Source organism: Mesoplodon mirus, assembly GCF_964341445.2.
Source record: "Mesoplodon mirus genome assembly, chromosome: 15".
NCBI lineage: Eukaryota > Metazoa > Chordata > Mammalia > Artiodactyla > Ziphiidae > Mesoplodon > Mesoplodon mirus.
Window position 1 is genome coordinate 10,336,292 of NC_138991.1, and position 19,861 is coordinate 10,356,152.

General features: G+C 48.2%; 1 protein-coding gene across 6 annotated transcripts in view; it reads left to right on the forward strand.

Annotated features, from left to right (window-relative positions):
* Positions 1-19,861, forward strand: part of NFATC2 (nuclear factor of activated T cells 2) — a 160,699-nt gene that overhangs the window by 77,485 nt on the left and 63,353 nt on the right. For all 6 annotated transcript variants that reach the window (XM_082600579.1, XM_082600578.1, XM_082600576.1 and 3 more), the window contains 3 exons: positions 1,693-1,895; positions 2,844-3,016; positions 17,558-17,698. In XM_082600579.1, the coding sequence (XP_082456705.1) occupies positions 1,693-1,895; positions 2,844-3,016; positions 17,558-17,698 (517 nt within the window). The remainder of the gene's footprint in view (positions 1-1,692; positions 1,896-2,843; positions 3,017-17,557; positions 17,699-19,861) is intronic.

The following is a 19,861-nucleotide window of genomic DNA, read 5'->3' on the forward strand; positions in this document are numbered from 1 at the left end:
CATTTACATGAGTATAAATGAATGGATCGAAACATTCAGCATTAAAAAAAATAAGTTGTATCCTGCTATCCATATATTTTTTTACGAATTGCTTTTCTTTTTTAATAGTATGTCTTAGATCTTCCGGGTGAAGTTCATAGACCTCTACCATACTGGTTTTTTAACTGTTGTAGTCTTTCATAGCCTGGACGTGTATTACTCATAAGCCTAATGGATGAAACTAATTGTTCGTTATTCTGTTCGTGTTAGTAAACATTTTTGTGCATGTCTCCTGCACACACAGCATTTCATCTGGGGTCCATACTGAGAAGTGAATTTATTAGGTCATAGGGAATATGTACTTTTAATATTAATAGCTGCTACTCCAAAAATAGTAATACCAGTTTATGTTCCTATCAGCTATGGGAGAGTGTCTGTGTTCTCACAGCCTCCAAAACACTTGGTATTATCAAATATCTACATGGGTGCCCATCTAATGGGCAAAAAATGATATCTCATAGTTGTTTAATTTGTATTTTCCTGTTTACAAGGCAAGTTGAACATCTTTTCTATGCTAATGGTCATTTGTTTTTCTGTGAATTGCCTGTTCAAATCTCATGTCCAATTTTCTGTTGAAAAATTCATTTTTTTTTTTTTTTTTGCGGTATGCGGGCCTCTCACTGCTGTGGCCTCCCCCGTTGCGGAGCACAGGCTCCGGATGCGCAGGCCCAGCGGCCATGGCTCACGGGCCCAGCCGCTCCGCGGCATATGGGATCCTCCCAGACCGGGGCACGAACCCGTATCCCCTGCATCGGCAGGCGGACTCCCAACCACTGCGCCACCAGGGAGGCCCTGAAAAATTCATTTTTAATTCATTCAGCAAATAGGTACTAGAATGCCTACTGTGTGCCAAGCATTATTCTAGGTGCTAGGGACTCTGTGGCAAGTTAAATAAATAGACATCCCTGCCCTCAATGAGGTGATAGTCTAGTTGTAGAAGAAAGACCCAAGCAAAAGGAATTGAGAAAATATATAGTATATTTTATGAGATGAAAAAGAAGGGAAAGGAGCTAGGGACAGCCATGGGGGTAGGACTCGATTTTAAATAAGATGGCCAGGAATCTTGTCCTTTACTTATTCACTTGTAGGCATTCTTTATGTATTGTATGTATTAATCCTTTGCATGTTATATGTTATACATATTTTCTTCCAGTCTTTAATTTTCTATCAGTTTAGATGACGGTACTTTTGTCTTGCTCTTTCTTTTTTAAAATTATAAAATCTAACTTGCTAATTGGAATATAGTCATATAAAAACTGAAAGTTCCTTCTTTCTAGGCAACCCATTGTCAAGAGCTCTGGTTTATATTTTCCAATTATTTTCTGTTCTCACTACCACCCCCTGACCCCCGATCACCAATTAAACATAGTTTCTGGCTGTTTCTCCATAAATGCAATTCTGATCTATCACACTGTTTCTCAGGGCTGCTTAATATTCCATTTTAAAGAGGATCCCTATAATTTATCCAAGCAGTCCCCTCTGGCTGGACATGCACGTTGCTTCCAATTCTCCATGACTCTAGACATTGCAGCAATTCTGTGTTCTTTCTGCTGCTCGTGAGCTTCTTTGATGTTTTTGTTTGTTGGACTATAGCCACCATACCCTGTATGTTAATGGTGCTGTAATAATTTGGTTTTGTTTTCTCCCCCTCAGCTCCATGGCTACATGGAGAACAAGCCGCTGGGGCTTCAAATCTTCATTGGGACGGCCGACGAGCGGATCCTTAAGCCCCACGCCTTCTACCAGGTACACCGGATCACAGGGAAAACCGTCACCACCACCAGCTACGAGAAGATCGTGGGCAACACCAAAGTCCTGGAGATTCCGCTGGAGCCGAAAAACAACATGAGGGCAACGTAAGGGCTGGGGGCTGAGGGCAGTGGGTCTTCATGGGGAAGTGATGGGACCAAGTGGCAGGGATTTGGGAGGAGGATGGAGTTGATGGAAGCAACCGTAGACGGTGGTTCCCAATTTGTGAAGGACCCACAGAGGTTTCTGTTTTAAAAGTTTCCATTTTAAAAGTTCTAGACCTAGATGTTTTTCATGTGTATTGAGAGGAAGAATACTTACGCATCTTTGGTTTATGTTGCTTGGGATGAGGCTAAATTTTTTTACATTTATACATTTATTTGACTTAAAATTATTAAACAACTATGCAGATAGGTCTAACCTCACAGAGCTGATATGCATATGGCTAAAATGTGGGAAACATTGCACCCGTGTGTTGGAGTTTAAAAAACTTTATTAGCGAATAATCTCAAACATGAAAACTGCAAGAATTGTACAAAGAACTCCTGTGACACTGTTCGCTCAGATTCACCAATTGTTAACATTTTCTGCATTTGCTTTATTACTGTTTTTCTCCCCCTCTCTTTATTTTTTCCTGAACCGGTTGAGAGTTAGTTGCAGACATCATGCCTTTTTACTTTTAAATGCTTAAGCGTGCATTTCCTAAGAACAAGCATGCTCTCTTACATGACCACGGTACATTTATCAAATTCAAGGTATTTAATGTCCATATTACTACTCTTACTATTACATAGTCCATAATCAATTTTTCCCAGTTGCACATTTGAGTTTTTCAGGTACTTTTGAGGGTAGAAACGTGAGCCTGCAGAATCTCCCTAGAGAGGTGATTTCCACTGGGGGATTTTGCTAATTACTTTGTGTTTTACACCCATTTTGGTTTAAATTCCTGGCTGAAAAATTTATCCGTGTATTGCCATCCCCCGCCCCCCTTGTGGGTGACCTTTCCTGCTCCCCGAGATGGTCAGTTGTCAGTGGGGTTCTTGACTTTCCGGCAGCATTGACTGTGCGGGGATCCTGAAGCTTCGGAATGCGGACATTGAGCTGCGGAAAGGCGAGACGGACATCGGGAGGAAGAACACGCGGGTGAGGCTGGTGTTCCGAGTGCACATTCCAGAGTCCAGCGGAAGGGTCGTCTCCTTGCAGACAGCATCTAACCCCATCGAGTGCTGTAAGTTGGGTTCTGGGCAGGGTCGGTTTTTGGCAAGTGCACTGTATGTGACCCTGGGCAGTGTAGCCTGGGCAAGGTACCCAGCAGGAATGTGTGACCCACAGGGGTCAGCGGTGGCCCAAGATGACTAAAGGGGCCAGAGCACATTTCAGGGTTTCTCTCTGCTTCTATTTACTTGTGGAGGGTTTACTGTCAAAAATAATATGGCTGATAAGTAGCCTACAGCTTGGTTTAGAAGATTTGAAATGTATAAGTGTTGTGCTGGTCTCAAAAAGGGTAGATGCAGTTGGAGTGAGTTCACTGTACTTAGTGTCCTCTTTTTCTTTTTTTAGATTTAATTGTTCGGTTGCGCCGGGTCTTAGTTGCGGCAGGCAGGCTCCTTAGTTGTGGCATGCGAACTCCCAGTTGCGGCATGCATGTGGGATCTAGTTCCCTGACCAGGGATCGAACCTGGGCCCCTTGCATTGGGAGTGCAGAGTCCCATCAACTGTGCCACCAGGGAAGTCCCTTTTTCCTCTTCTCTTCTTTCAGTAGAATAATAATATATCACGGTGGCTCTCGCTTACTGCACTGTGACTCCACTGGTCACTAGGCTAAGTGCTCAGTGTGTAGTACTCTTTAAGTACTCACAGCAGTCCTTGGCAATAGCTGGTGTCATGATGCCCATTTTAGAGAAGAGGAGGGAGAGAGATGAGGGGTAGTGTAACTTGTCTCAGCAGGGCTGGGATTTGAGCAGGAGCTTTGGCATGCAGGAGCTTTGGCATGCAGGAGCCACACGTCCCCATCACCCTCAGCCCATCCCTGGGTGTTTACTGAGAATCTGCTCAGTGTCTGGTGCTGTGCTGGGGGCCTGCAGATGAGCAAGATGTTTTCCCTGTCCTCAGTGAGCTTACAGCCTGGTGTAAGCTAACCCACACAAAGATGCAGAAGATTTTCAGAATCCAGTACAGAGTGGCCAAGATCTGCTGTTTGGAAGGTCTCTGAGCAGAGACTTGGCCCAGCTACATTAGGCTTCAAAAGAAGAAATCACTTGGAGATCATTCTTAGGTACTTTGGGCAAGTTTGTTGTTGGATTTTGTAGTTAGATGTGACAAAGCTTATTGTCTGCTCAGCTTCGGAGAGTTTAGAGGTCATTTTTAAAAGCATAAAGAAAGAAGTCAGCATTGTTCCAGAAACAAAAGCTGTTTTTATTAGTTTTAAAAAGTCCCGTTCTTCTAAGAATATTTTTGTGCTCTTACAGTAATGTTGCATATTCAATTATGTTTCAGGGTTTTTTGTCCCCTTTTTACTGGACATTTTACCATAATTAGGTGTCACAAAATCAGCTACTTGCAGAGACGAGGGAGGTCGTGGACATGAGTGGAGTGGGTTGGGTGGGTAGTAGTGGTAGAGACTGGGGACCAGGGTGGCACATTCCCCACCTAAATGGGTTGCTCTTACCCAAATCCAGCCAGTGTTTCCATGTGGGAGTGTCGACTCAGTGTGGCCAAATCTGATTTTTTTTTTTTTTTTTTTTTTTTGTGGTACGCGGGCCTCTCACTGTTGTGGCCTCTCCCGTTGCGGAGCACAGGCTCCAGACGCACAGACTCAGCGGCCATGGCTCACGGGCCCAGCCGCTCTGCGGCATGTGGGATCTTCCCGGACCGGGGCACGAACCCGCGTCCCCTGCATCGGCAGGCGGACTCTCAACCACTGCGCCACCAGGGAAGCCCCTGATTTTTTTTTTTAAGATAAACCAATAATCTCCTGATTTTTAAAAAAGCGACAACAAAGTCAAAATACTCTGTCGGTCAGCTGAGAACTGCACGTGGCTTGGATTCATCAGAGGTAGTCTTAATCAGACACTAATGAGGAAAGGAAAAGTATGAATATTTTATGCAAAAAGCATTGAGGAAGACTGGCCTTCAGCCAGCAGGAGGAGAGGGTGGACCCTCTTTGGTAGAGAAGCCAGAACTTGGTCTTGATTGGTCTTTGGAAAAGGATGAAGGAGGCCTGGGATCTCTTCTAGGCTGGTGAGTCAGGATGAGGACCAGGCTGAATGTGGTGGTGAGTTTGTGCTCTGAAGTTAGAGGGGAAGGCCCCCACAGCAGACAACAAAGGAAAACAAGTGTTTGAAAAACATCATCACAGAAACAGAGGAGGAATTCCCCTCCTCTGCCCAGCAGACCCCACCCCTGTCCCTCAAGTGCTTAGTCGTGGTGACTGCCCCACCCTGGTCTTGGTTTTGAACATCTCAAGACATTTGGGGAAGGAAACTCAGGCTCTTCCTCAGTGATTTGGGGGATTTTGAGAAGATAAGGTCTTGCCTTTCTGGCAAATGACTCAGTCTCCAGGATGGGGCTGTGGTTTGTAGCAAGGTGGGGATGAGAAGGCCTCAGGAGGGACCATTTATAGGAGCTCCTGTTCCTCTCCATCTTTGGGTCCTTCAAGTCATTCTGTCTCCTGTCAATCTGAGACTTTAAGGATCATCACTGGCTGCATGCACCTCCAGCAAGATCCTCAGGGTGTTAAAAGTTGTTTGAACTTTGAACATAGCAGTTTTTTTTGTTTTGTTTTCCTATTCTTTTTTTTTTTTTTTTTTTTTGCTGTACGCGGGCCTCTCACTGCTGTGGCCCCTCCCGTTGCGGAGCACAGGCTCCGGACGCACAGGCCCAGCGGCCATGGCCCACGGGCCCAGCCGCTCCGCGGCACGTGGGATCCTCCCGGACCGGGGCACGAACCCGCGTCCCCTGCACCGGCAGGCGGACTCCCAACCACTGCGCCACCAGGGAGGCCCTGTTTTCCTATTCTTATAAAAAAGTGTTTGGGGCTTCCCTGGTGGCGCAGTGGTTGAGGGTCCGCCTGCCGATGCAGGGGACGCGGGTTCGTGCCCCGGTCCGGGAGGATCCCACGTGCCGCGGAGCGGCTGGGCCCGTGGGCCATGGCCGCTGAGCCTGCGCGTCCGGAGCCTGTGCTCTGCAACGGGAGGGGCCGCAGCAGTGAGAGGCCCGCGTACCCCTCCAAAAAAAAAAAAAAAAAAAGTGTTTGGCTGATTCAACTACTGTGCTTTGACAGATAAGGAAACTGAGACTTTCTTGGTAAGGTGATTTCTTGTTAAAGTGATTTACTCATTTTTACTCGGTAGGTAGCGGAGGCAGAGTCTCCAACTTTCTAGTTCTGTGAAATAGCTTCCTTTGGTTTCTACAACACCAGCCTTTCTGGCAATACCAAGTGGAGCTACCAATGGGCCGCTTTCCCTCTCACAGAGGGAAGGCAGAGCCTTCTGTCATTTTTATCTCCTCCTTTGTTCTGTTTTCCTGGATCAGTGCCTGGCAGTTCCATAAATATTTATGGACTAATTGAATTACTGTTTGTTTGATCCTTAAGGAGATATTCAATATTTGTTGACAAATTAGTCTGTGACATGTATCAACACAGTATGTGTACAATAAATATTTGTTGACTCACTGACTTCATGTACACCCCTTGGGGAAGATAGGTTGGTAAGAAAAACACTCAGTGGGCTGGTGCTTATTTGCAAGGCTAACTTATTTACTTTGGAGATGTCTTTTACGTGACGTCTCAGGGATCAAGGTTTGAGTTCTCAGAATCTAGTAGAAAAGTCTTGAACAAGCTACTGGAGGCCACTCTTTGGAAAGTGGAGTTACTTGCTAGAAAGGCAGATTTCTTCTATTTATTTATAGGCCAGTGTGCCCAAGGTCAAATCTCACCTGTGCACAGAGGGACGCCCCATGTTTCTAGTTTTCTATTTCCAGCGGATCTTCAGTGTTGCCAGGGAGGTCCTTTGAGTTCCCTCCCCTATTCTCAGCAGAGACTCTTTTGAACCTTCTCTGGTCTCCCAAGCTCTGGAGGCTGCCCCACCCTCCTCCCACTTGGAGGAAAACGTGGAAGAGGTCAGAAGGCAACACCCTTGTCTTGCCCAACAGAGACCCTGCACACGGTCACAGCTGTGGGCAGTCTTTCCTCGTCTGGGACCCTTGGAATGGGACAGTTCTCCTTACCCCCTGGGCTTCTGAGAGCTCTCAGCTTCAACTCCAAGTTCCCTTGTGGTGGTGGAACCCTTGCTTCCCTCTTGTGCGAGTTTCCAGGGCTGGTGAAGCCAATTACCACCACCTGGGAGCCTTCCAGCCATAGAAATTGATTCTCCCACAGATCCGAAAGCCAGAAGCCCGAAATCAAGGTGTCATCAGGACTGGTTCCTTTTTGGAGGCTCTGAGGGAGAGTCTGTTCCGGCCCCTCTCCTATGGTGGTGGCCGGTGATCACCAGCATTCCTTGGCCTGTAGACACATCACTCCAATCTCTACCTCCATCTTCACGTGGCCTTCTCTGTGTGCCCTTTTTTGTCTCTTCTAAGGACACTCTCATGGGGTTTAGGACCCCGCAATCCAGGATGATTTCATCTTCATCCTTATTCACATCACTGAAGACCCTGTTTCCAAATGAGGTCACATTCTGAGGTTCTGGGTGGGCAGGAAGTCTTGATGGGGGCTCAGTTCAACCCACGACACCTCCTCAGCTGCACTTCTCGGCTTCACTCTTCTCTCTGCTCCGCAATTCCCAAATCCACGGGCCTCTTCCTCTGGCTCCTAGGCTTCTGCCTGTGATGTCATCTCCATCCAGAACAATCTTAGCTGCATGTTGGAATCACCTGGGGACTTCTAAGAAAAAATATGATGCCTGGATACCTCCCCAGAAACTCTGATTCAGTTGGTCTGCATTGAGGCCTAAACCCAGAGACTTCAGAGGTGCCTAGTGCTTCTGACATGCGGCATAGTTAGAGACCTATTGCTGGGAGGTGGGGTGCCTGCATCCTTCAGTTGCTTAGTTAACCCCTCCTTATCCAAGGCCCCAGTTTAGATGGCCCCTCGAGGAGGAAGCTTGCCCTCACCCCACAGGGTATAGGGTCCCCTCTCTGTGCACTGACACCCAATTTACTTATCAATCTCTCTTAGGTAAGGTTAGGGACCAGTGGGTGTTAGCCAGGGCCTGGCACATAGCAACTGTCTCTAGAATGTTTGTTGAAAAAAATGAAAGTGTGAAAACAGTGTCCCCAGGCTGCCCAGCAGGAGAGAGAGGCAGCCACGAGACAGAGTGGATGTGTCCCCAGGGGCAGATGCCTTCTCCCGTGAGAACTTTCCTTGGGTTTTCTCCTTGCCCTGCAAAGGGGCCTCTCTTCATCACATTTCAGGAAACACCTAGAGCAATTTCCCACCGAGCCCTGCCCACTCAGAGCACAGAGTGTAAATTCACTTTGCTCGTTTTGCAGGAACTGGGGGCATGGGTATGAGGTGTGGACTAGAAAATGGCTTTTCTCACATGGTGTTTTCAGTCTCTCCCTTTTCGTGACATAAATGTGTTTTACCACAGTATAATTAAGATACACTAGATTTCACAGACCGTAAATCTTTTGTTCAGTGGTTTTGACAATTGTATACACCAGTGTGACCACCACTCAAAACAAGATACAGGGCGTTTCCCTTCGTTCTTGAAAGTTTCCTCCTACCCCTCAGCCAGTGCCCCCTCCCCAGCCCCATACACAGGCAACCACTGTTCTGATTTCTATAGCCATAGATGAGCTTTCCCCATTTTAGAACTTCATGTAATGGAATAGTACAGTATGGACTCTTTCGTGTCTGGTTTGTTTTACTTAGCATGATATTTTTGAGATCCATCACTGTGATTGGGTGATTTGGTGGTTCATTCTTTTTTTTTTGTTGCTGAACAGTATTCAATTGTATGAATATAACTATTGTTTATTTACCACTGATAGACATTTGGGTTGTTTCTGGGGTTTGGGGATCATGAATAAGGCTGCTATGAACATTTCCCTTCAAGGCCTTTGTGGACAGATGCTTTCATTTCTTTTGGGTAAATACCCAGCAATGGAATTGCTGGGTCACGGGGAAAAAAACATATGTTTCAATTTATGTATTTTCCAAATCGTTTTACACTCTGTATGTACAAGAGTGTCTGAGAATTCCACTTGCTCACTAATATTTGGCTTTGTCAGTCTTTTTAATTGTAGCCATTACAGTGAGTAAAATGGTATCTCATTGTGCATAACCCATAATTTGCATTTCCCTAAAGACTAATGATGCTGAGCCCTAATCTTTGTGCTTATTGGCTATCCTGTGTCTTCTTTGGTGAAGTGTTTGTTCAGAGCTTTTGCCCATTTGTTATTGGGTTACTCATATTTTTACTGTTAATCTACAGTAGTTCTTTTGCATTGGGTATGAACCTGTTGTCGGATTTATGTATTATGAATATTTCCCCCCCCCGTCTGTGGCTTGCCTATTTATTTTCTCAACTGTGTCTTATTAAGAACATCAATATTTTATTTTGATGATGTCTAATTTATTATTTTCTTTTCTTTTGGGATGATTACTCGTTATATTCTCCCAAGAAATCTCCATCTATCTGAAGATAGCAGACATCTTCTCTTCTGTTTTCTTCTAGAAGCTTTTTGATTCTGGCTTTTAGGTTTAGGGATACAAACCATATCAGGTTAATTTTTGCTTATGGTGTGAGATAGGGTCCGGTTCCATTGTTTTCCATATGGAAATTCAGTTGTTTCCTCTGCCTTTTTCTGAAAGTGAGAGCTTAGACAGCCGAAGACTGTTCCCTGCCTCACCACCTCCCCTTTACTCCTCCACTACACTCTCCTAAGTCTGACATGGAAGGTGGGGGACCACACAGCAGTGCTTTATGGAAATCCTTAGAATCAGGTCAGACAGGCAAATTGATTTTGCTTTGCTTCATAAATCAGAGATGCTCTCTTGTCCATCTGCTCCTTCCAGAAGCCAGAACGACCCACATAATTCTTACAGGCCCCTTAACATTATTCTTTTAATTAAAAATATATTTGGAGTGCATTATATAGTACTAGGAACTGGGGATCCAGCAGTGAACAAACCAAAGTCGTGGCCATCATGGAGGTCACATTCTGGTGGGGAAAACACACAGTCAACAAGCAGGCAGAGACATCATTTCACACAGAGCTAACTGTCATGATGAAAATAACTAAGATCATGTGTTAGTGACTTGGGGGTGGGGGAGCAGCAACCTTAGTCATTCTGATCAGGGAAGACCTCTCTGAAGAGGTGGCTTGTTATCCTGGACCTGAGTGACGGGGGAGTATGGCCCAGCTGGAGGGTAGAGCAGGTGCAAAGCCCTAAGGCAGGGATAAGCTTGGCATCGTCAGGGAACAGAAAGGCAGCCAGGGAGGCAGTGTGGAGTGACAGGGGTAGGGAGAGGTGTAGGAGGTGAGGTCTGAGAGGAAGCAGGGGACTTTGGATTTTATTCTAAGTGAAACAGGAAGCCTTGAATTCTACATAAGGGACTGGCATGATGTGATTTATATTTTAAAACTTGTTTAGCACAGTGCCTGGCACATAGTAGATGCTAGTAAATACTTGAAGACCAAATGAAGGAAGGAAGGACATGAGGGGGACATGAGGGGGGAAGAGGTAAAGGACAAGGAACTATTATCAGTCACCTGCTGTATGTCGAGCACTTTCTCTGTTGCTGCTAAATCATTGTGAGGACACCAGGAACTCAGCATCTGTTCCAATTTTATAGATGGGAAAACTGAAGCACAGAGAGGTTAAACTAATTGCCTGTGATCACACAGCTAGTAAGGGGCCAGGCCAACTGTGACGACCATGTCGTGCTGGATCCCAGGACACCAAGGTTGAGCTACATCACGAGTGACAGACTAATTTGGGCCAGAACTCCAAAGGATGACGTCATCTCATATAAACTGGAGACCAGATCAGCGACCCTTAGGGAACTGTGGGCACCCTCCCACCACTCTGCAATGGATTGTCTCCCTCGAGACCCTGTAGCAGTAAATCTTGGGTGAAATTTGGGCAGAGGGCAGGAAGGCCAGGCCTTTGTCCGCCCTGGCTCTCTAAGGTGGCTTTTAAGCAATGACTAAGGGACCACATTCAGAAACATCAGAAAACCAACATGATGGGAAGAAGCAGGGTTAGGGTGATGGTTAGGACTGTGGTTCTGGGCTCACATCCTGCCTCTGCCACTTACTAGCTGTTTAGTCCCGGGCAAGTTACTTAGCACTCTGTGCCTCAGTTTTCTCATCTGTAAAATGGGGATGGTAGTAGTACCTATCTCAGGACAGTAGAATAACCCCAATGCCTCTCTTCTGGTATGTCTCATACTTTCCCACTTGCAGCCCTCCCTGTAGCTCTGCAAAGCAGACGTTACATACCTCTGGTTGCCACTCTGTCACTGCCGAGAGCCCACAGCCCAGGCAGCAGTAGGTGTGGGAGTTTAACAAACACTAATTGTTTCAGGCAAGCTGGCAGCAAGCCGCACGCCCTGCTGCTAAGAGGAGCTTGGATGATTATCTGTCTGGTGCTGTGGGTTGGCTGGGTGGCGATTACAGGAAAGCTGAGTTTTTGGGGAGCCCAGGATTGGGGTGGCTTCTCCACTGATTGATATGGTTACCTGACCCTGCGATTATGGCCTTTTACTGAGCTAGTTTGGCGGGGCTGGGGAGGCAAAACTCCCCTTTATTGAAGAGCTGCCAAGTGCCATCTGCCCCCAACTGTCACGTCTATTAACTTGTTTCTACCCTCATCGTAGCCTGGGAAGACTCAAAGACTCTGAGCTTATATCTAGCGGGCTGAGGTTCAGAAGGGCTGACTGATTTGAGAGTCACGTGGCTGGCAAGGGAAGGGGCAAGAGCTGGGGGTTAAAAACCCATGTCCTTTTCTCTGTCTGGGCTGCCTGGGTCCCCCAGTGACCAGGGAGCTCATTAGTCAAATGGAGATTCATGGAGCCGCCTGGAAGGGTCTTGGTTACTGGAGATATGTGGGAATGTTCTGCGGGGGCTCCTTGGTAATGTATTGGAATGGAGAAGAATAAGAGCCCCTCCTATGGACCCAGCACCGTGGGGATTGGACGAGAGGTACCAGTCTTTCAGGGCCGCTGTTTGTGCTCCTTTTTCCGTATGAGGAAGCTGAGATCCCCTGAGGTCAGAAGTGGCAGGTGGTCTCATGCACTGCAGACCCCCTGCATTTGCAGACACCGTGCCCCAGTCCCGTGCCGTGAATGCTGACGGGTCCCTCCCAGAGGCGAACCCCATACTCAGGGAGAATTGGATTCCTCTGTCCCAGCCTCCCGCTTCCCAGGGACGACCCATCAGTGGCCATGGTGGGGTCTGAGGGAGCCTGAGGGGCCAGTCTGCCGGCCCTGCTCCCGGCCCCTCCCAGGCGAGGCCTGAGTTAGCACCATGTTCTGGACCAGGCCCGGCTCAGCCGGGCCAGGCTCACAGCCAAGGACAGGCCCTGATGTACAGACAGGAAGCGTTTACAGCAGCTGGGATGGGGGGTGGTCAGTGCTTGGGCCAGAGTGAGACTGAAGGGGGCTCTCCTCCTGGTCCGGGCTGGCTGGCGGCTTTCCCAGTGGGTCCTTCTCCATTTTACTAAAAAGGGGTCCCTCTGGGTAGGGGAATCCCACAGTCTGGGTTCAAGTTCTGCCTGTCTGCCTTACGTAGCTGTGAGCCCTCAGGCATGTGACTTCTCCTTTGGGAGACTCAGCGCCCTCACCTCCAAAATGGGAATCATTCCTGCTTGTGGTCTCATGAAGTTTAGCAATAAAAATAAACACAACGGTCATTCATTGAGCCCCGATGAGGTGCCACTCACTTCCTGTGCATTAGCTCATTTAATCTGCAAACCGCTCTCTGAGGTTGGCCCTATGATGAGTCCCATTTTATAGATGAGAAAACAGAGGCACAGAGAGATTAAATGACTTGCCCAAGGTCCCAAAGCTTGGATGTCACCGAGCTGGGCTTCGAACTCAGGCTCTCACGTGGCAGCGTCCTTACTTTGACCCATGACCGTGAGTTGCTTCTTCATGTGTGTGCTTTATAATATAAACAAAAACATATATAAAAAGTGCTGGGGGCTTCCCTGGTGGTGCAGTGGTTGAGAGTCCGCCTGCCGATGCAGGGGATGCGGGTTCGTGCCCCGGTCCAGGAAGATCCCACGTGCCGCGGTGCGGCTGGGCCCGTGAGCCATGGCCGCTGGGCCTGCGCGTCCGGAGCCTGTGCTCCGCAACGGGAGAGGCCACGACGGTGAGAGGCCCGCGTACCGCAAAAAAAAAGGAAAAAAAAAAAAAAAAAAAAAAAAAGTGCTGGAATCCGAGGCACTCTCTATGGCAGCTGTAATTATTCGCTGTTATTAGCAGAACCCACCCATTCTGCACAACCAAATTTCCCTGACCAGCTTCTCCCCCCTCTCTCCTGAGGTTCTTGGGTAGATCATCATTCTTGGCCAGGCAGCCTTGTGACAGGGCAAATTGCAGACAGTCCCCTGTCCAGGCTGACCTGGAGGACCCCTGCCCGGTGTGAATTTCCCTCTCTGAGCCTTTACCCCCGGCTCCGCTCCCAATCAGCCACTGTTGCTAGTGAAAGTAAACACCCAAACTGGCTAAACCAACAGCGCCCTGTTGATTCAGAGCTCATAAAACGTAGGAGCCCCAAGCCACTTTATGACGTGCCAGAATCCAGGGGCAGGAGGGAAGCCTGAGGTAGTCTCCTGGCTTCGCGGGCCACCTTGATGCTTAAGCCAGAGCTGAGGGTCTAGCCTCCACCCACAGGTGAGACCTGGGCCGTGGGCTTGGCTTTAAGCTGGCGGCCCCCTGTTTGGTTAGAACACTGCAGGGTTTGGGGTTTGGAGGGTCTGGAATTTCCAGTGGTTGAAGAGCCGAATGGGACTCGGTGGGGACGGCTGCGGGTGGTGGTTCAGGCCTGGGGGGCCCAGTGGGCTTGCGGAGAGCCCTCCCATAGGTCCTGGACCGCATCACACCAATTAGTAGCCCTAGGTGTTGGAGGCTGCATCAGAGAGAGAGAAGGAAGTGGACCCCAGGAGGGTAGTTTTGGTTGCTGTTTGCCTGTCTTCAGTTCCTCTTTCAGAGGCTAATTGGATTCATTTGCTTTGCCTCTGGGCTCTCTGAGGATGCGGGGTCCTCCCCTGGAGGAGGTCTCCTTGTCCTCAGGTGGCCTCTTAAGTGTGAGACCTGGCTGTCAAACAGAATGTGTGTAACAAGTCGCCTGGAAAGATTGTTTAAATGCAAATGTCCAGGCTCCTCTAGGAGATTGGGGGGGGGGTGTTGGGGGTGTGGCCTGGGGAGCTGCATTTTTATTAAGCACCTCCCCCAACCAGGTGATTCGGCTGCAGGTGACCTGGGAAGCTCCCTTTGAAAAATGCTGGGATTCAGGGCTAAGAAACCTGGGTTTTGGGTCGGGATCCACCAAGAACAGCAGTGAAGAGAGCAGTGCTGTGTGTAAACACGTGGACACGGTCCGTACTTATTTGGTGAAATAGCTAAGACAAGACAACAGTGGTTCCTGGCGCTGAGCACAGGGCAGCTGCTCAAGGAGCTACAGCTCTTCGCGTTGTTCACCGTACTGGCCGGTACTTATTGAGCCAAGTACACCTCCTGTGAATTCTCCCATTTAACCCTCACAACAGCCTGTGAGATGGGTCTGCTAACAGCCCCATTTTTCAGATGGGAAAAGTGAGGTTTAGAGCTGGGAAGCCCTGTGCAAGGATCACCTGGTGGGGACTTGAGCTGGAACTGAGGACCCTCCAACACGACAGCCTCACCCAGGCAGGAGCTGCCTCTCCATGAAGCCGAGTTCTGAGCATCTGTCTTTCTGTCTGTAAAACGGTGGAATTAGGGCCAGGGGGGTCATTATTGTTTCAGCTCCCCAGCTGATTCTCATGTGTAGCCAGCACTAAGCAGTTCTTCTCAGACTTGATAGTTCATAAGAATCACGTGGATTCCTTGTTAAGCTGCAGATGTGGGTTCAGTAGGTCTGGGGTGGGGCACGAGGTTCTGCACCTCTAATAATACCGCCCCCCCTTCCCTTGATGCTGATGTGCTCGGCCCACACTTCGAGTTGCAAGACTGGAGTCCAGATAAAAGCTTACGGGAAGCCGGACTGGACTCTTTAAATTTTCATTAGAAAAGATAGTTTTCCTGATTCAGTAAGGGGAAGGAGCAGGAAATGCAGACTTGGCAAAGGGAGAATCAGTTAGTTGCTTGAAACTGTGAGGCTGTGGAGGGAGAAGCAATGAGTTTGCTTCAGGAAATAGCCGAGTTGTGTTCACAGCAATGCACAGTGATTCACGGAGCAGCCGTCCAGCCCAGCCTCCCGCCCACTGCTGAGAGCTCATGGCCACGTCCAGTCCCTGGCCTCGCTGGCTTGGGAGCCCTTGGCCGGCTTGCCCAGGAGCCATGACTCAGGCTTTCCACCTGCAAAATGGGAAGGGTGGCTCTTGCCGCCTCCCCACCCATCCCTGGGACCAAAAGCCCCCACTGGCCCCCCAGACGCATCAAAGGCAGATCTTAAAAGCCGGGACCTGCTCTTCTAGGTGGTGTGGCTGCTGCTTTCACTGCTAGTAAATCCCCATTGGTGGCAGCTCAATTAGGAAGTCATACAAAACTCCTCTGTTGAAAGAAAGGCTTAATAACCTGGCCCATGTGGGAGAAATTAGCAGCTTCTGCAGAGAGGCCTTTTTAATACGTACTCTGAGCTGGCAGCCCCTTAGAACCGCACTGGCTGGTGGGGCCCTGGGAACAGAGAGCCTGGGCTGAGCCTGGGCTGGGAAGATACCGGCAGGGCCATCACTGAGAGTCATCCAGCTGCATTTTCAATGTCAAGTGTCTGGGAGCGTCTGGTCCAGCGTCTGGTCCAGCAGACTCCTTAAATGTCACCAAGTGTGTGGCTGCTCCTGAAGGGACTGATTTCAACGTGGCTCCGGGGCCGAAGGGAGGGGGTGCTGGACCTGGAGGCCCAGGCCATCCAGGAGGACAGGGTTGGGTTTGAGCCTCGGGCCTCACGTGGCTGCGTCCCCGGCTCCCGGATGGGGAGGTCCGCAGGCCCCTGGCACGGAAAGGGCTGGCCCTCTGCCCAGTTCTTGGGCTCTGGGAGGAAGGCCAGGAGCTCAGGCTGACTCACCCAGGGAGGGCCGGCCTCTTCGGCCCACACTGCCAAGGCGAGGCCGAGGAGATGGTCCCTCATGCTGGATGGGACCCATTTCTCACCCTGCCCAGGAAAGGCATCTGGAGAGGGTCTTCATTCTTTCCTGCAGCCCACCTTCAGAAGAACTGGTTGGCTGGAGGGGCTAGGAGATGGGGCTCTGGAGCTGGACAAACCAGTTCTGGAGGGGTCAAATCTAAGTGTCACCCCATCTGACTTCTCCTAGGCTTTAGTTTGCTCCCCAAAGGTGAATAATTTTAGTGCTTCTTTCCTTAGAAGGTTACTGTGAGCATTCAAGTATGTCATTGTGGTTAAACACTCAAGCTGTGCCATTCCTCATGGTAGATACAGATGAAGATGTAGGTGCAGATGTGTAGAGATACCGATATATATATGTGTGTCAAGATATATTGAGACACATCTGTATCCATACGTATCTCCATCCATCCATCCATCAACCCTGCCTCTCTCTTTCTTTCTTTCCTTCCTGCCTTCCTTCCATCTATCAATACTTGCATCCATCCATCTCAGGCATCCCCTGCTAAGTCCTAGGAACTGTCCCCAGTCCTGGGCTCACAGCATGCACAAAGCAGCGCTCCTCCCTCCTGGGCTCACGTTCTCGTGGGGAAGAGACAAAAGACAAATGAACCAGTAAAGCTACATGTAGTGCGTCTGAAAGTGGAAAGTTCTTTGGAAATGATTAAGCAGGATAAAGGGGAAAGAGGGAGAGACACATCCAGACAGATGGAGGGAGGGTGGGTGCTGCTGTTTTAACTCTGAGGGGGAGAGTGGAAGGGTTGGGGTAAGGAAGCTGCTCTGAGGAGGTGACATCTGAGGAGAAACCTGCAAGAAGTGAGGAAGGCAGCCATGCCGGTAATCAGGGAAGAACCTTCCAGAGAGAAGGACTTGAAAGGGCAGACATTGAAAGATAGGAGCATGCTATGTAGGTTTGAGAGGTGGTGAGAACATTCTAGAAGTGTGACTGGAGCAGAGTGAGCAAGGGGGAGTTCTAGGAAGTGTGGCCAGAGAAGTGATGGGGGCAAATCATGTTCAGGATGGCAAACGAATTCCAAGGCCAAGGCATCTGGACCTTTAGGAATCAGGTCCTAAAGTTTACATCCGTGAGCCCTTCGCGTGTTGCTGACATCAAGTGCAGGAGAAGAGAGGACATTCTAGCAAAGGAAATCTCTTACAAAAAAGTCGATTTGCCCATCCTTTTATTAAAAAAAAAAAAAATCAAATTCTTACTCTCCTTTCCTCCCTAAAAGGAGAACAGGCATCTGTCTCTTGATTCATGAAAATGAAACGTGTTGTTAGGAGAAAATTAGCCCAAATTACTTGGAGCATTTTGACGAGAACATAACATTTGCATAGTCACTGGTTGCCAGGGGTGAGGCTTCCATGTTGCAATGACAACAAGTGACAAAGGTGGGCAGAGTGCATTGTGTCCCGTTCCCGTGAAATCACTGGACAATTCTGCATGGGCGTCTCCTGTCATCACAGTGTCTTCTTTTTCTCTCGCCCGCAGCCCAGCGATCCGCCCATGAGCTGCCCATGGTGGAAAGACAAGACATCGACAGCTGCCTGGTCTACGGAGGCCAGCAGATGATTCTCACGGGACAGAACTTCACGGCCGAGTCCAAAGTCGTGTTTACCGAGAAGACCACAGGTCAGGGGGCCTTCTGAGGGCCATACAAAAGTGACCATCTTTTTCTTTCCAGTGACATTGATTTGGGGGATGGATCCCATTGTGTAGAGTTTCCTATCCTGCTCTCCTTCCCATGAGAAATTCCCCTTATCTCCAGGGATCTTGATATCGATACGGTTCACCATTGCATGAGTGTGTTATAATGTATTTCAACTCATCCTGGCTTGTTTTGTTGGATGATAGTTTTGCCCACCCCGAACTTTTTTCTTTTCTTTTTTTTTTTTTTTTTTTTGCGGTACACGGGCCTCTCCCTGTTGTGGCCTCTCCCGTTGCGGAGCACAGGCTCCGGACGCGCAGGCTCAGCAGCCATGGCTCACGGGCCCAGCGGCTCCGCGGCATGTGGGATCTTCCCGGACCGGGGCACGAACCCGCGTCCCCTGCACCGGCAGGCGGACTCTCAACCACTGCGCCACCAGGGAAGCCCCCCACCCCTAACTTTTAAAAAAAAATTATATTTTCACATCAGGAGACACATTCTTTTAAGTTTTTTTTACTGTTATCAAGAAGGGAGGGCTAGCAACACAATGATTAATCGTGCATGCTCTGGCCCTGGATATCGTGGGTTCAAATCCTGCCTTTGCTACTTGCTTGCTCTGTGATCTTAGGCAAATTACCTGACCTTTCTGTGCCTCCATTTCTTTATGTATAGAATGATAATAGCAAGAGTTATTACCCCATAGGGTTGTCGCGAGGGTTAAATGAGTTAATACATGTCAGGTAATTATAGTGGCACCAGGTATATTGTAAGTCAACAAATATTGGCTGCTTATATTTTTATTATAAATAGCACTGCAGTTAATCTTGTTATACTTGTAGGATTAATTAATCTTCTTATATGAGTCTCCATGTGTATCTTTTTTGTTTATTTAGGGTTTATTCCAGAGTGCAATTTTGGATAGTCATTTTGAGAGCTTTAAATACATATTGCTTCTAGAATTCAAATTACCTTCCAGAAATATACAAATTGGAAACTTCCACCAATACTGTATCAGTGATGGTTTCACCCCATCCCAGAAGTGCCATGTTTTTTAATTTAAAAAAATATTTGCTGAATTGGTACTTCTTTGACTTGGCACTCCTTTGCTATGAGAGGTTTAATGTTTCTGTTTATTGGACCTGTGTATTCTTTCTTATATGGACTGTGTTAATGTGATTACCAATGAGGACATGGTAGAAAGACAGTGATCAAAAGTAGGAAAAATATCAGATTATGTAATTTATTTGATAGTTATGGATGCTAGGCCAAGCTTTTTTTTTTTTTTTTTTTTTTCTTCCTATGACATGATTTCCAGTTAATTCAAAGGGGTGTTCATCTGTTTTGTTTACTGCCCTGAGGATGATCCACAGACTATCACAGGCAGGTTGTCCACTTGTGGGGATTTTGCACTGCATGAGGGTACCTCCTCTGGGGGCTGCCATTCAAACTGGATACGTCCTGGAGCTGTGTGTTACTAAACTTCTGATGGGAGGAAGCGGAGTGTCTTAGAGAAGGGGTGATTCTTCCCAGTTCACACAAAGCCTCTTGAGATGGGCTGGCCCTGTGACTAGGGTGTGACAACTGCTTCCTTACACTTTGGAAGCATGATAGAAGGCAGATGGTTTTAAAGAAGTTTGGTGAAGCCATTGCCAAAAAAAACAAAAACAAAAAACGGGCATTAAGTAAGGCTGTGGCAGTGGGGAGAAGGACAGGTGGGTTTGAGTGGTTCAGAAGGCACTTGATCAGTCCCTGCGGGTTTGAGGGGCTATGGTGGTGCCTTGAGGGGAGAGGAACGCAGATGTGTAAGTGGGTGCATTGCATCTGTCATATGGTTGTCCAGTACTTTATTTAACCATTCTCCCTTTATTGGATATTAGGCTGCTTCCAACTCTGTGCTATTATAAGTAACTCAGTGATGAACATCCTCTATATTCCTTTGGTCAGCTAGGTAAGGACTCATGTTCTCCAGCCAGTCGGCTTGTGTTCAAAGCCCAGGTCTACTACTTTCTAGCTGGGGGACCTTGGGCAAGTTACTTAACCTCTCTGGGCAACAGTTTCCTTCTCTGTATAAAGAGAATGGTGGCAGTTCTACCTCATAGGGTGGTCATACGATTAAGAGTTCATAAATGCTTGGTACAGTTGTCCCT